This window comes from Saccopteryx leptura, chromosome 4 (assembly GCF_036850995.1).
Source record: "Saccopteryx leptura isolate mSacLep1 chromosome 4, mSacLep1_pri_phased_curated, whole genome shotgun sequence".
Classification (NCBI taxonomy): domain Eukaryota; kingdom Metazoa; phylum Chordata; class Mammalia; order Chiroptera; family Emballonuridae; genus Saccopteryx; species Saccopteryx leptura.
The window spans coordinates 214,303,649-214,320,101 of record NC_089506.1 but is presented as its reverse complement, the minus strand read 5'-3'; the positions used below and the strand labels follow the sequence as shown (position 1 = coordinate 214,320,101).

General features: G+C 51.4%; 1 protein-coding gene and 1 pseudogene across 5 annotated transcripts in view; one reads left to right on the top strand and one right to left on the bottom strand.

The window, feature by feature from the left end:
- Positions 1 to 16,453, bottom strand: part of UNKL (unk like zinc finger) — a 48,408-nt gene that overhangs the window by 14,363 nt on the left and 17,592 nt on the right. For all 5 annotated transcript variants that reach the window (XM_066382983.1, XM_066382981.1, XM_066382979.1 and 2 more), the window contains 5 exons: positions 15,057 to 15,192; positions 14,106 to 14,223; positions 11,973 to 12,057; positions 10,662 to 10,747; positions 5,973 to 6,035 (listed from right to left, as the gene is read on the bottom strand). In XM_066382983.1, the coding sequence (XP_066239080.1) occupies positions 5,973 to 6,035; positions 10,662 to 10,747; positions 11,973 to 12,057; positions 14,106 to 14,223; positions 15,057 to 15,192 (488 nt within the window). The remainder of the gene's footprint in view (positions 1 to 5,972; positions 6,036 to 10,661; positions 10,748 to 11,972; positions 12,058 to 14,105; positions 14,224 to 15,056; positions 15,193 to 16,453) is intronic.
- LOC136403374 (high mobility group protein B1-like) lies at positions 1,207 to 3,656 on the top strand (annotated as a pseudogene).

The window sequence follows — 16,453 nt, the reverse complement described above, 5'->3', positions numbered from 1 at the left end:
CCAGAGCCACTCTAGCGCCTGAGGCAGAGGCCACAGAGCCATGCCCAGCGCCCAGGCCATCTTTGCTCTAATGGAGCCTTGGCTGCGGGAGGGGAAGAGAGAGACAGAGAGGAAAGCGCGGCGGAGGGGTGGAGAAGCAAATGGGCGCTTCTCCTGTGTGCCCTGGCCGGGAATCGAACCCGGGTCCTCCGCACGCTAGGCCGCAGAAAGCTATTTTCAAAAGCAGGCATTCAGCACTAGAAACAAACTCACTGCCAGACAAAGGTAGAGAACCAGCCACCTTCTGAAAAAATATATGAATGGTCCCATGACCTCATTACCCAAGAAAAGTAAAAAAGCATCAACTCATTCCACTCAGTTGTTCCATTTAGTTATGTACTCATCGGTTGCTTCTAGTATGTGCCCTGATCGGGGATCAAACCAGTAACCTCAGTGGTTTGGGGACAATAATCCATGGAGCAACCCAGCCATGGCCCAAGTCAGATTCTTAATGAACATCTTGTCAACTTTCACCTCTTAAGAAAAAACCATCACAAAATAACTAAGTTGTACCAGGGGTCGTCAAACTTTTTATAAAAACCGCCCACTTTTGCAGTGCTGGTCAACCTGGTCCCTACCGTGCAACCAAACAGCGCCGCGATTGGCCCATCATGAAAGCTGGAACGCCCACTAGTGGGCGGTAGGGACCAGGTCTACCAGCATTGCAAAAGTGGGCGGTTTTTATAAAAAGTTTGACGAGCCTGACCAGGTGGTGGCGCAGTGGATAGAGTGTCGGACTGGGATGCAGAGGACCCAGGTTCCAGACCCCGAGGTCGCCAGCTTGAGCACGGGCTCATCTGGTTTGAGCAAAACTCACCAGCTTGGACCCAAGGTCACTGGCTCAAGCAAGGGGTTACTCGGTCTGCTATAGCCCCTGGTCAAGGCACATATGAGAAAGTAATCAGTGAACTAAGGTATCACAACAAAAAACTAATGATTGATGCTTCTCATCTCTCTGTTCCTGTCTGTCTGTCCCTATCTATCCCTCTCTCTGACTCTCTCTCTGTCTCTGTAAAAGAATAAAAAAATAAATAATAAAAATTAAAATATATATATATTTAAAAAAAAAAAAAAGTTTGACGACCCCTGATACTACACTATCCTTCTGCTGATTTCCAGTATGTTTCAGAAGCTCCTAAAAGAACGTGACCAAATAACTTGCTCCCGATGGACATGTGGGAGAAAAACCTGCCAGGAGGTGCCCTCAGGTAGAGCGGCCAGAAAACCAGGAGAGAAGGAAAGGACAGATGTTGCCCATGTAGAAAGTTAAAATAAAGAGCACCAGAGACAGTGACAACTGGTTGAAGTCCTGGCCAGAGAGATGAGCATTTGCTGCCTCCCACACCACGCCCCCAGGCCTTGCAAACGCTTACAGCTCTGCCTTTTTGACAGTTGGATAAAAACACGTTTTGAGTCCTTAGGACAGAAAAAAGAATTGTTTCTCTCTCTTTTTTTTTTAGCCCGAGAGACAGAGACTGAGAGAGGGACAGATAGGGACAGGCAGGCAGAAAGGGAGAGATGAGAAGCATCAACTCTTTGTTGCGGCTCCTTAGCTGTTCATTGATTGCTTTCTCATACATGCCTTGACCAGGGACGGGGGTCCTACAGCAGAGCAAGTGTCCCCTTGCTCAAGCCAGCAACCATGGAGTTATATCTTGATCCCACGCTCAAGTGAGCAACTTCGTGCTCAAGCTGGTGAGCCCATGCTCAAGCCTGCGACCTTGGGTTTATAAACCTGAGTCCTCAGCACCCCAGGCCGAGGCTCTAACAACTGAGCCACCACCTGGTCTGGATCCTTTTTCTTTTCTTTTTTTTAAATTTAAGTGAGAGGCCAGGAGAGAGACTCCCACATGAACCCCTACTGAGATCCACCTGGCAACCCTTTCAGGGGCTGATGCTCTGCCCATCTGGGGAGCAAGCTCGCAAATACACTATTTTTAGCTCCTGAGGTGAAGGCTCCACAAAGCCATCCTCAACACCCAGGGCCAACATGATCAAATCAATTGAGCCATGGCTGTGGGAGGAAAAAAGAGAGAGAGAGAGAGAAAAGAGGGAGGGTAAAAGAAGCATATGGTTGCTCCTCCTGTGTGCCCTGACCAGGAATCAAACCCAGGACTTCCACATGCTGGGTCAACGTCTACCACTGAGCCAATCGGCCAGGGTCAAAATTATTTCTCAAAGTAAATCACCAGGGCTGGCTCCAGCTCTCACCGCCATTGCAGTACATTGATCTCCACAGAGACAGTGCGGGGTAAGTGTGAGCTGAACCAGCATTGGGCGACTCTGGGCTCGCTGAGGAAAGTAATTAAACACGTGCAGAGGAGATCCTAGGAAGCCGAGAGGCACAATGTTATCATATACTTTCTCTGTGCAGATTTGTTGGTGGAGCACAAGAAGCAGCACCCAGATGCTTCAGTCAATTTCTCCGAGTTTTCTAAGAAGAGCTCAGAGAGCCTAACCTGTGGTGGTGCAGCAGATCAAGCATTGACCTGGAACACTGAGGTTGCTGGTTCAAAACCCCAGCTTGCCTGGTCAAGGCACATTTGGGAGTTGATGCTTCCTGCTCCTCCTCTCTTCTCTCTCTCTCCTCCCTCTCTAAAAAGAGTAAATAAAATCGTTAAAAAGCCCTGGCCCACTGGCTCAGTGGTAGAGCGTCAGCCTGGTGTGTGGAAGTCTCAGGTTCAGTTCCTGGTCAGGGCACACAGGAGAAGCGCCCATCTGCTTCTCCACCCCTCCCCCTCTCCTTCCTCTCTGTCTCTCTCTTCCCCTCCCGCAGCCAAGGCTCCATTGGAGCAAAGTTGGCCCGGGTGCTGAGGACGGCTCCATGGCCTCCACCTCGGGCACTAGAATGGCTCCGGAGGAAATGGCGCAACGCCCCAGATGGACAGAGCATCGCCCCCTGGGGGGCATACCCCATGGATCCTGGTAGGGTGTATGCGGGAGTCCATCTGCCGCCCTCCCCCCTCACTTCGAAAAATACAAAAAAAAAAAAAGAACTGCTCAGAGAGGTGCAACACCATGTCTGCTAAACAAAAAGGAAATTTTGAAGAAATGGCAAAGACAGACAAAACCTGTTATGAAAGAGAAATGAAAACTTACATCCCTCCTAAAGGGGAAACAAGAAGGAAGTTCAAGGAGCCCAATGCACCCAAAGAGGCCTCCTTTGGACTTCTTGTTTTGTTCTGAGTATCGCCCAAAAAGCAGAGGAGAGCATCCTAGCCTGTCCATTGGTGACACTGCGCAGAAGCTGGGAGACATGCAGAATGACTCTGCTGCAGGCGCCAGCAGCCTGAGGGGAAGAGGCAGCCCAGCGGAAGGAGAAGTTCGGCAAGAACGCTGCTGCACACTGAGCTCCTGGAAAGCCGGATGCGGTGGAAGGGGGTCGGTGAGGCCAGTAAAAGCAAGAGAACGGAGGAAAAGGAGGAAGATGAAGATGATGATGATGATGATGATGATGATGAAGTTGGTTCTAGAGCAGTTTTTTTTCTAGTCTATAAAGCATTTAACCCCCTGTACACAACTCCCGCCGTTTAAAGAAACAACTTGAAAGGTACGGCTGTGTAAGATCTGTTTTTAAACCGTACAGTGTCTTTTTGGTCTAGTTAACACACTACTGAATGCATCTTTAGATGGCCCTGTCCTAGTGGTATTTCCAATAGCCACTAACATTGCCTGGTACAGCATGAGGGTTGTTAATAGGCATAGGAACTAAAAGCAGGTTCTTGTTAGCACAGCACATTAGCTATGGGGGGATGGTAGTTTTTACATCTTCCGTTGTTTCTGATGCAGCTTATACGAGGTAATTGTTCTGTTAACTGAATTCCCCTCTGTAATTGCAAAAAAGCTGCAGCTGTTTTGTTGACATTCTGAATGCTTCTAAGAAAATATAATTTAAAAAAAATTAAAAACAAACAAACTAGGTTTGGACAAGTCCAAAAGCTGGGTTGGGCAGAACAGAAAGAAAGACTCCCAACTCTGCTGAAGCCTCAGGGCAGTGGGAGGCTCAGCGAGAAGTGCTCCCTCAATCTCCTGAGGAAGGGAAAACAGTTAACAAAACCTGAAAGAGGCCCTGGCCGGTTGGCTCAGCGGTAGAGCATCGGCCTGGCATGCAGGAGTCCCGGGTTCGATTCCCGGCCAGGGCACATAGGAGAAGCGCCCATCTGCTTCTCCACCCCTCTCCCTCTCCTTCCTCTCTGTCTCTCTCTTCCCCTCCCACAGCTGAGACTCCATTGGAGCAAAGATGGCCAGGGCGCTGGGGATGGCTCTGTGGCCTCTGCCTCAGGCGCTAGAATGGCTCTGGATGCAACAGAGCGATGCCCCAGAGGAGCAGAACATCGCCCCCTGGTGGGCATGCCGGGTGGATCCCAGTCGGGCGCATGCGGGAGTCTGTCTGACTGCCTCCCCGTTTCCAGCTTTGGAAAAATGGGAAAAAAAAAACAAAACAAAAAAAACCCTGAAAGAACACACATTAGTCTCAAATGTGATAATAAGCTGTGACCTAAAGAAACCAAGCCAATTATTTTGGATGCTGTCTGGGCTGAATTGTGTCCCCAGAACTTCCTATGTTGGAGTCCTGGTCCCTCTGAGTGTGACCTCACTTGGACACAGGATCTCTATTTTAGCGAGGCAATTGGGTTAAGATGAGGTCATATGAGGTGGGTCCTAATTACTATGACTTGTGTCTTTACAATAAGGGGAGATTTGGAGACAGACCACAGACACAGGGAAGATGATGAGAAGAGACAGGCCAAGGGCAGAGGTCTGGGGCAGATCCTGCCAACACCCTGATCTCAGACATCCAGCCTCCAGACGGGGAGAGAAGGAACTTCTATTGTTTAAGCCCCAGTCTGTGGTGCTTTGGGACAGCAGCCCGAGGCCTCTGACACACTAGTTCCATCTTGCTAGTCTTACTTCCCCGTGGAGAAAACTTCCAGAAGTTTGTGTTTTGTTGTTTCCAAGGCAGACCTTGTTTTACCGCACTTCGCAGATGTTGAATTTTTTATGAACTGGAGGCAAGGCCTTCCACCAGCACAGGGGTTTTGACCCACTTGACTGCAGTGGTCTGGGACTGAACCCACAATGTCTCCAAGGTCTGCCTGCACAACGCAATTGTTTAAACATCAAAACAAAGGACAAAGTCAAATCATCATCTGTCATTGTATATTTGTCCTCCTTTACTCCTTCCCCATAACCACTTCATTTTTATCTATTTGTACCTATTGACTTTGGGTGATGGGCACATAACACAATCAATCAACAGTTCGAATGCTGTAGAGATGTTTACCTGAAACCTATGTACTTTTTTTTGGTATTTTTCTGAAGTTAGAAACTGGGACGCAGTCAGACAGACTCCTGAATGTGCCCAACTGGGACCCACCCGGCATGCCCACCAGGGGGCGATGCTCTGCCCATCTGGGGCATTGCTCCGTTGCCTCTGAAGCCATTCTAGCACCTGAGATGGAGGCCACAGAGCTGTCCTCAGTGCCCCGGCCAACTCTGCTCCAATGGAGCCTTTGGCTGCAAGAGGGAAAGAGAGAAACAGAGAGGAAGGAGAAGGGGAAGGGTGGAGAAGCAGATGGGCACTTCTCCTGTGTGCCCTAACCAGGAATCGAACCTGGGACTTCCATATGCCAGGCTGATGCTCTACCACTGAGCCAACCAGCCAGGGCCAAAACCTATGTACTCTTTATTCATCAATATCACTCCATTAAATTTAACTTCTAAATAAACAACAACAAATAAAACAAAGGACACATGGAATAGATGACTTTAAGAAAATAACTAAAAACATAAATTACACACAGACATTACCCAGGTCACTTTGTGTCAGGAGTGAGCATGAGCAAGTGCCAGTAAATCAGGAAGTCGTAATGCAGGCCCGTGTCCACATTAGCACAAAGATAACAAGAAATCCCGCCTTGGGAGTAAGGTACCTGCTTGCTGTCGTGCTCACTGGCTTTCTGGCTGCCTTCAGCAGGTGAGTCCCTCCGCTTCGCCTGCAACAGAAGAAGAAAAACACGGTTGATTAAAAATATACAAAGACCTAAGCATTGCTTCAGAATGTAGAAAATGATATGTACTAATGTCTCATAAAACAGAAAAGGCCTTCAAACTGGCTAGCCCCTCCTCAGTTCTCCTGAATTCCATTCCTTATACCCGGACATCGATTTTTTTTTTTTTTTGTATTTTTCTGAAGCTGGAAACGGGGAGAGACAGTCAGACAGACTCCCACATGTGCCCGACAGGGATCCACCCGGCACGCCCACCAGGGGGCAACGCTCTGCCCCTCTGGGTGTCGCTCTGTTGCAACCAGAGCCACTCTAGCGCCTGGGGCAGTGGCCAAGGAGCCATCCCCAGCGCCCGGGCCATCTTTGCTCCAATGGAGCCTCGGCTGCAGGAGGGGAAGAGAGAGACAGAGAGGAAGGAGAGGGGGAGGGGTGGAGAAGCAGATGGGCGCTTCTCCTGTGTGCCCTGGCCGGGAATCGAACCCGGGACCTCTGCACGCCAGGCCGACGCTCTAGCACTGAGCCAAGTGGCCAGGGCCTAGACATAGATTTTTTTATTTCAGGTCTGTGTGAACGTGGTATGTTAGCTCCATGGACTCTGAATTCACAACATGGACAAACCACAGACAAACATTTCACTCCAGGGCTGTGGCCCCCAGAACTAGGGAGGTTTGGGGAAAGTTTTTTGGTTTTTTGTGGTTGGTTTTTTTTTGAGAGAGAGAGAGTGAGAGTCAGGAAGGGAGAGAGATGAGGAGCATCAACCTGTAGTTGTGGCACTTGAGTTATTCATTCATTGCTTCTCATACGTTCCTTGACCTGGGGGCTCAAGCCAGCGACCTTGGGCTTCAAGCTAGCGACCATGGGATCATGCTGATGATCCCACGCTCAAGCTGGCAACCCCGTGCTAAAGCTGGTGAGCCCGTGCTCAAGTCAGATGAGCCCATGCTCAAACTGGCAACCTCGGGGTTTTGAAGCTGGGACCTCAGTGTCCCAGGCTGACGCTCTATCCAGCGCGCCGCCACTGGTCAGGTGAGATGGGGAGTTTTGGGAAGACCAATACCTAAGGCAAAGGATGATTTAAGGCCACTCCCTCCCTTACCCCTTACACCTCTCTCTGCAGGATACACACCACCCCTGGTGAAGGTGGGTCCTCCGCCCCTCTCAGGAAGAGGACACCGCTTCTTAATCACCAGAGACACTAATCACTCAGGAGGCTGCAGGGGACAGAGTCTGCATCACACACCTCCCTGAAATAACCCTTATCTTCTACTACTTTCTCCCATAGATTTATCTTCCCACAATATACCACCCCTAGAAACGGAAATAATTTTGGTCTAACCAGTATTTTTTTTAATTGATTTTATTTTAGAGAGAGAGAGAGACAAAAACATGGATTTGTTGTTCCACTTATGCATTCATTGCTTGGCTCCTGTATGGGTCTTGACTTTTCTGTGAAGAACTCCAATGGGCGCTCCAAGTGTAAGAAAGAAACTTTTCCTCCTGTTTGTGTATCTTCCCCCCCCCCCCAAAGTTAGAAGCAGGGAGGCAGTCAGACAGACTCCCACATGTGGGATCCACCCAGTATGCCCACCAGGGGGCGATGCTCTGCCTAGCTGGGCCGTTGCTCCGTTGCAGCTGGAGCCATTCTAGCGCCTGAGGCGGAGGCCATGGAGCCATCCTCAGTGCCTGGGCCAACTTTGCTCCAATGGAGCCTTGGCTACAGGAGGGGAAGAGTGAGACAGAGAGGAAGGAGAAAGGGAAGGGTGGAGAAGCAGATGGGTGCTTTTCCTGTGCGCCCTGGCCGGTAATCAAACCCGGGAGTTCCACATGCCGGGCCACCGTTCTACTGCTGAGCCAACCGGCCAGGGCCTGTTCGTGTATCTTTTGTCAGTTTAATTTTCAGGGCCAAGTCACTGAAACTAAAAGGGTAGAGAAAAATGTCTTTTTCTTGCCCTACATATATAAAAATTCTCACTCTGCTGAGCCACCTTCTGGGATAATTGTGCCTAATGATGGCTTTGCCCAGAGCTCAGGTCTGCATTCCCTCAGATCAAACATAAGCACCCAAACTGCAGACCACAGTGTCCTTCAGATCTGAAGAGTATTCTGATTTTTATGCCTCATTTTATCAGTACACTTGTAGCAGTGGCTTGAGTCATTGCAGCCTTTCTCCCTTTTTTGGTTTCTGGATTTGCAGGAGGACTGAGAGAGCTCACTAAGGCAGAAGAAGAAAGGGTGTCCAGGAAGGTGCTGACTGGGGCCTCTTCCCCAACACGTGGCCGTGGAAAGCCCACTGGGCTCAGCCCTGCGCTGCTCTAGGGATGTCTGGGTTCCCGGAATCTCTCTCACCCAGACATGACCTCCCAACCTCAGACTTGGAAACAGAGTCCCACCCTGAAGAAGAAAAGCCCCAGCCCTGGGTGGGCCCACGGAGCTCCTGCAGTGGAGCCTCACCCCAGCTGCGGCCCCTCTCCTGCTGTCCTGGCTGGGCTTTCAGGCTACTGGCGGTGGGCGGCTCGTGCTCTTCAGTCGGCAACTCCCAGTCACACAGGTGCTTCTACTGACAGGTGCCTTGGCTGTCACCTAACTGTGTGTGGAGCATCCAGGCAGAACGGAGGACCTGGAGGGCAGCCTGCCCCGGACATGGGACTGTGTGCCCTTTTGCTTATGTTCGGCTCTGCTGTCAAAGGTGATTGAGATTCAGAAAAACTGGAAAGGGAAGCTGCCTTCCATGAAACAGCTTCTTCGGGACATCAAGATCCACACTGAGGTCAGACATTCTTCAAGAGTCCCCATCAATCTGTTCCCTTAAGATCAGTACCAAGTCCAAATGCTACCCAGCCCGCCCCGATCCCGAGCCCAGAAGGGTGGCTAGAGCTAACCCCGCTTGCCTCACTCCCTGCACAGTTTCCTACAGGCTTAAAATTCATTCAACTAGCTGCTGACAATGTCACCCAGAAGGGCCAGCCAATTTCAATGCCTTGATCACCCAGAAGTCTTGATGCTTCAACTGAAAGTTTGCTTGAATCTTTTCTATGAATACTTCTTAGAGGATTTTAACTTTGTCCTCAATTTTCACTCCAGGCCATCTGTCTGTTCATGTGAATTGTCTCATGGAAAGACCACCAGTGCTGAGTCCAGCTACAGAGGCGGTGGCCACGTGCTGTGAATGCACAAGATGCCACTGTTCACTTTTAAATGATTAAAGCTGCATATCTGAGTCTCTCCCAGCGGAACTGAGGACCCGGTGCAGCTCCTCCTAAGTGCTGGAGGGGCTCCAATACCCCTGGACCCGAACTGCAAGGCCTGACCCTGGGGAGGAAGTTGGGCTCGCCTGAGAGAGCGGCCAGCTCTCTGCCAGACGGAGAGAATTCAGCTTCGTCTGCAGCCGGATGGCTGCTTTCTTGGTGACTCCAACAGGACAAATGAAAATGCTCCTGCACCAAAGTCACCGTGCTCACCTGAGCACAGGGGTCGTGTCTGCCCTCTCAAAACACTCTGCATGAGGGCATACGGGAGGAGCCACTACCGCGTCAGTGAGGGGGGGACACAAGGTCTGAACCCTGTCCCCACCATCTCACTCTGCCCTCAACGACATGAGGGTCCTAAGAACTCACGGCCATCAGCCCCCGGACGTGACCAGCCAGTCTCTCACCGTCCTTGCAAACCTCCAGGACCACCCTGACTGAGACTCCTGGGGGTACTCACGGTCAAGGATCTGCCCACACCACCCTCGGCATGCGCCAGCCAGCACCTCCCCTCCAAGGGGCAGCCAGTCCTGAGAGGACCCCGCCTGGACTTGGGGCCCTTTGTTTTTTGTTGTTGTTTTTTTTGTTTTGTTTTGTTTTTAAATATTTTATTTATTGATTTTTTAGAGAGAGAGGAGTGAGAGAGAGAGACAGAGGAGCAGGAAGCATCAACTCCCATATGTGCCTTGACCAGGCAAGCCCAAGGTTTCGAACCGGCAACCTCAGTGTTCCAGGTCGACGCTTTATCCCACTGCGCCACCACAGGTCAGGCTGGGGCCCTTTGTTTATGGTCAGCCCAAGACTATGCCTGCATGTGCGGTCACTACATGTGTGTCTGGCAAATGGCAAGGCCCAGCCAAACTCGGCCAAGACTCTTCTAGAGTCTTCTAGGAGCCGCCAGCCTACAAGCAGACTGTCTTCAACCACATCACCTAGAAATCATAACCATCTGACTCTTACAGTTCCATTAAAACCAAAGGACAACCTGACCAGGTGGTGGCGCAGTGGATAGAACGTCGAACTGGGATGTGGAGGACCCAGGTTCGAGACCCCGAGGTCGTCAGCTTGAGCATGGGCTCATCTGGTTTGAGTGTGGCTCACCAGCTTGAGCCAAAGGTCGCTGGCTCAAACAAGGGGCCACTCAGTCGGCTGTCGCCCCTCGGTCAAGACACATATGAGAAAGCAATCAATGAACAACTAAGGTGCCGCAACAAAGAATTGTTGCTTCTCATCTCTCTCCCTTCCTGTCTGTCTGTCCCTATCTGTCCCTCTCTCTGACTCTCTCTGTCTCTGTCACAAAAAAAACCCCACAAAAAACCAGAGGACAGAGTAGACCACCAGGCACCTCCTTGGGAAGCTGTGCACTTACATTTCCAGGTGGGCCACTGCTGGTCACGGAGCTGCTGGCAGGGGTGAGGTCTCGGCAGCCCCAGTCGTTGGCCATTCCCAGGCTCTCTGGAGAAAAAGGGGAAGCAGGCTGTGAGCGCAGCTGGCTGCATGGTCTTTGGTTAAAGGATACCCTACAGATGAGGGAAAGAGCATGCCCTGGTCTCATGACAACAATCTTCCCCGGCAACAGGGAGCGAGAGCACCTGAAATACCCAGTGAGCCATAAAGTCTTAGGTGTGAGGCTCAAATTTGACAATCATGAACAATGTAAAATTTCACTAGGAACAGCCAGCCTCCCCATTAAAAGAAAAAACAGAAATGCCCTGGCCGGTTGGCTCAGTAGATAGAGCGTTAGCCCAGCATGCAGACATCCGGGTGTGATTCTCGGTCAGGGCACACAGGAGAAGTGACCATTTGCTTCTCCTCCCCTCCTTCTCCCCCTTCTCTCTCTTTCCCCTCTCGTAGCCAGTGGCTCAACTGATCTGAATGTTGGCCCTGGGCACTGAGGATAGCTCAGTTGGTTCGAGCATCAGCCCCAGACAGGGATTGCCAGGTGGATCCTGGTTGGGGCACATGCAGGAGTCTCTATCGCCCCTCCTCTCACTTAAAAACAAAAAGACCCAGAAACTAAAAGTTGGCAACTACACTCACAAAACTGGAACCCAAACTCAAAAGCTTTTAGGAGGAAGCCCTCAGGAACACTGAGGAAAGGCCAAGTCTGTGTGCCTGTCCCTGTCACTGAGACGTGTTTCTGCCTTTGGGAATATTTTATGGGCCCATCTGGCCATCAGAACGAACTCCCCCACCCCACGCCCTGGCCCGTTAGCTCAGGTGGTTACAGCTTCGTTCCGAAACACCAAGGTTTCGGATTCGATCCTCACTCAGTGCACGTACGTACGGCAAGTAACCAATGAATGCACAACTAGGTGAAATGAGGAATGCTTCTCGCTTCTTCCCTCCCTCCCCCACCCCTCTCTCTCTAAAATCAGTTAGTTTAAAAAAAAAACCATACCTCCCTTGCCAAAAAAAATAACCCATGCCAGTGACCAGTCACTGTGCTCAGAACCCCAGAACACCTGCAGGCAGGGCCACTCTGAACCCCACCAGGCCCAGCCTGTAACAGGTCCCACCCCACAGACCCAAAACAACCTGTCAAGACACTCCCACCTGCTCCCCCCCCCAACCTCAAAGCCCATCCCAGATAACAGAGTCTAGCGAGTGCCTGTGAGTCATCAGACCTATTGCGTCTACGACTGCAGCTACGCCGGAACCGTCAGGTGTCTGTACTTACTCTCTACGTGTGCAAAGGCACAGAAGGGACCTCGAGGGCAGTAGCCAGTTTGACGCATGTCGTTGCACTTTGTAGATTTGTAGATCTAGGAAGCAAAAATAAAATAAAATAAAATAGAGAGCTGCCCTGGCCGGAGAGCTCAGTTGGTTGGTGTCGTCCCAAATCGCGTGAGGTTTTGTGTGCATTTTAAAGCACAGAATCTAAATAAAACACACTTTCAAGAAACGAAATGTCATCACAACCCTCTGGACGGGCATGGACCCCTTCCTGGAGTCCAGGGTGCCTCACTGGTGCCCACTTTCACCCCCCGGGCAGCCTCGCTTGCCGGTGCTCAAGGGCCCTGGAGGGCGGGCTTGTTCACTATTCTGAGTTTTGTCTTGCCTGAGCATGAGCAAATGCAATGTATGCACCAAGATGTGTGTGTAAAAACAGATGGCAAACACCCCAGAGGTGACACAGTGTGCGACCCAGGACATTCACGCATCTGTGCGGCCACAAACACCACCAGCGGGCCTGACTTAAAACCAGGTGCAACTGCCCCAGGGGCATCACCGATTCACTTCTTCTCTAGGAAGTCACAGCATTAAGAACAAGCACAGTTAAGTCAGAACGCACTGGAATCGGTGGTTTTAAGTCCCAAGTCTGCACCTACATGAGCCATGGCCCAGGAAGAGCACCAGTGCGGGCACCAGCTAGCCCCCCCCGCCCCCCACTAGCTGTTTCTTCCCTCTAGGCCCCTGGAGTTCAGCAAATGACCCCACCCTTTAGTTCACGGGATCAACACACTTGTTACCACCCCGTGAGTGCCTTCCACCCCCAACCCGCCCCAGTCCAGCCCTGGCCCCGCCGCCCGCCTGGGTGCCCGGGCGCTCCTGCTCCCTCAGGCTCTGAGGAGGCTTGTTTGCTTATTCGTTTTAACCCAAATCCAAGCGAGCCCTGGTTAGCTCAGCAGGCTCTGCTAATCCACACCCTGCACAATCCGAAGGAAGGACTGGCCTTGACAGACTCCTGGCAGGTGACCTCTGTGCCCCCAGAGCAGTGGTTGGCAAACTCGGCTCGCGAGCCACATGCGTCTCTCTGGCCCCTTGAGTGCGGCTCTTCCACAGAATACCACATGCAGCCTGACTGGGTGGTGGCGCAGTGGATGGAGCGTCGGACTGGGATGCGGAGGTCGCCAGTTTGAGCGCGGGCTCATGGTTCAAGACCCCGAGGTTGCCAGTTTGAGTGCGGGCTCATCTCGTTTGAGCAAAAGCTCACCAGCTTGAGCCCAGGGTCACTGGCTCGAGCAAGGGGTTACTCGGTCTGCTGAAGGCCCAAGGTCAGGGCACATATGAGAAAGCAATCAATGAACAACTAAGGTGTCACAACGAAAAACTGATGATTGATGCTTCTCATCTCTCTCCGTTCCTGTCTGTCTGTCCCTATCTGACTCTCTCTGTGTAAAAAAAAAAAAAAAAAAGAGAGAGAGACAAAATACCACATGCGGACACTACCTCGATAAGGAATGTACCTACCTATATAGTTTAAGTTTTAAAAATTTGCTCTCAAAAGAAATTTCAATCGTTGTACTGTTGATAGTTGGCTCTGCTGACTAATGAGTTTGCCGACCACTGGGCTAGAGCATTTTGCCTAGTAAGTGGCTCTTACTTGGGCTGTACTGGGTAGTAGCACGACTAATGGTTGGGCCCTAGACCTTAGGCCATCAACTCAGCCTAGGTCAGCCACGCCTCCACAACCGACCCCCAATAAAAATCCTGGACATCAAGGCTCAGGTGACGTCCCTGGTTGGCAACACTCTGTGTTGTCACACACATGATCACGGGGAAAAGTGTGCTGTCCATCACTCAGTAGGAGGGGACAGCTGGAAGCTCACACGTGGTCCCTTCAGGACGCTGCCACACCCGGGACCCTGCCCTGTGCTGATTTCAGTCCATACCCTTACAGTGTAAAGACCGTAACTGCAGACCTAATGGCTTTGTTGAGTTCCGTGAGGCCCTCTAGAGAGTTGCCGGACCTGAGGGTGGTCTTAGGGACCCCCAGACAAAGCAACGAGGAGAGCCACCCAGACCCACCATCACCCAAGCCGTGAGTGATGCTGACCGGCTAGCTGGAGCCCCGGCCCACCGCTTGTACCTCAGGGTGGAACTGCTGCTCCGTGCGTGAATGGCAGTACTGACAGCTGTCCCCACTGTCACACCTGGAGGGCTCACCCCACTCATCGCCGTGCTTCACGCTGGGGCATGGAGTGGACCTGGGGGACAAGCGGGAGTCACAGGAGGTCACTGGAGGACACATCCTTTCCATGTGCCTTAGTCTATCCACCTATCACTGGGGTCATGTCCCAGGACACACACCACAGAGGGCCACAGGCAGACGGCCCCTGGAAGGATCGGTCTCCTTCCTTCTGAGGACAGGCAAGAGCAGCGTAAGTGCCATATGAACCCAGAGAGTACTCAGGAGTCCCGTGTTTATTTTCCACAAAAATTAAAGTGAGTCTAAGTCAGGGCTACCCGGGCTGATGTGAAAAGCATGTTGGGGAAGCAGCCAGACCACCAAAAGCCAGGAGGAGACAAGCCTGGGCCCACAGCCTGCATTTTCTCAAGGCTGTTTCAGAACTGGACGTGAGACTTTTTCCTACAATAGGTCAACTCTAACCAAAATCCTCTGTTTTTCATGTACTTGACAGCTTTCCTGTAACTTATTTGGATTTATAGAAAATTAATACCACCAGTGGTAAATAAGACTTTGTTTTCTTGGTATCTTTTGTTTTTATTGTTGTTTTTATAACTTTCTAGGCCTTCAATAGGCAGTAAATTCACTTCACCTTCTCCCGCTACTATCTGGTCACTAAAACCCAGACACTACTGATTTACGTTTCTCTGGTCCTGGACTCTCAAATGACTCAGAGAAAGAACAACGGCTGTGATGACCCAGCTCTACCTAAGACGGTGGCTCCCGTAGGCAAGGGAGGCAGCATCCGGTGAGTAGAGCGGCTCTTTGCCCAAAGAAAAGACTGGACATAGAACTCAGGGTCTAAAGGAGCTGGACGTCAAGGCCCAGGCGCCTGCGGTCCCAGGGGCTCACCTATACTGGAACCTCCTGGGGTTCCGCCGTCTGTCCCTGCTGTTGTGGTAGTGGGGACACGCGTAGCCCTGGCGACAGAGGCGTGGCGGCTTCGGGCACTGCTCGGTCTTGTAGCTGCCCAGCACAAAGTTGGTGTCTGAAAAACAGGGGTCCACACGAAACGGATATACACGTGCTGATGGCAGCACGCCATAGAGCCAAAAGGAGAAACAACCCAAGTGTCCACACACGGAGGAACGAATAAACCCAACGTGGTCCGCCCAGACAGAGGAATATTATTCAGCCGAAAAAAAAGGAATGCAGCACCGACAAACGCTACAACGTGGATGAACCTCAGAAACGTGCTCAGTGACAGACGCCAGACACAAAGGACCACACACTGTGTGCTTCCATCCGCATGAAATGTGGAGAACAGGCACATACATCCCCAGATGTAGACCAGTGGTTCCCGGGGGCGGGGAGGGAGTATGGGGCGTGACTGGTGACGGGGATGGGGCTTCTTTGGGGAAACTAGACAGAGTTTTAGAACTACATAAAGGTGGTAGTTGCACAACACTTTTTAAAGAAGATTTTATTTATTGATTTTACAGAGAGAGAAGATGGGCAGGAGCGAGATGTATCAACTCATAGTTGCTTTACTGTAGTTGTTGACTGATTGCTTGTCATATGTGCTTTGACCAGGGAAGCCTAGGGTTTCAAACCAGCGACCTCAGCACTCCAGGCTGACGCCCCGCCCTATCCACTGGACCACCACAGGTCAGGCACAACATTTGAATATAATAAAAACCATTAAAATGCACACTTTAAAATGGTTCATTTTGCCTGACCTGTGGTGGTGCAGTGGACAGAGCATCAACATGGAACGCTAAGGTCACTGGGTCGAAACCCCAGTCTTGCCTAGAAAAGGCACATACAAGAAGCAACTACTATGCATTGATGCTTCTTGGTCCCCACCCCATCCCACTCTCTAGAATATAAAATAAGATCTGTAAAATAGTTCATTTTAACCCTGGTGTAAACGAGGGACTCTGGGTGATAATGTACTGACCCAGGTTCAGGACTGTACCAAGTGTCCCGCTGTAGGGGGGTGCAGGCACACAGCTCTCTGCCTTTATGGGGAGACTCGGCCTGAGCAGTGATGTCACAACATGGTGACGCACACAGGAGCAGAAGCGGGCCCCTGTGACACCTGGACTAGGGTCCCTGGGCCCTCCACCCCCCGGACGAAGCTGAAGGCCACGGTCCTCAGTGCTGCTCCAGCTGGGGGCCCAGTCCCGAGTCCCAGGTGCTGGCCAGGCAGGTGCCACCCAGGGGGCCAGGGCTAGGGTGGAGGAGTTGGGGACGGAGAATCCAGAAAGGCCATTTACCAACTTCTCCCTGGAAACAGCCCCAGCGTT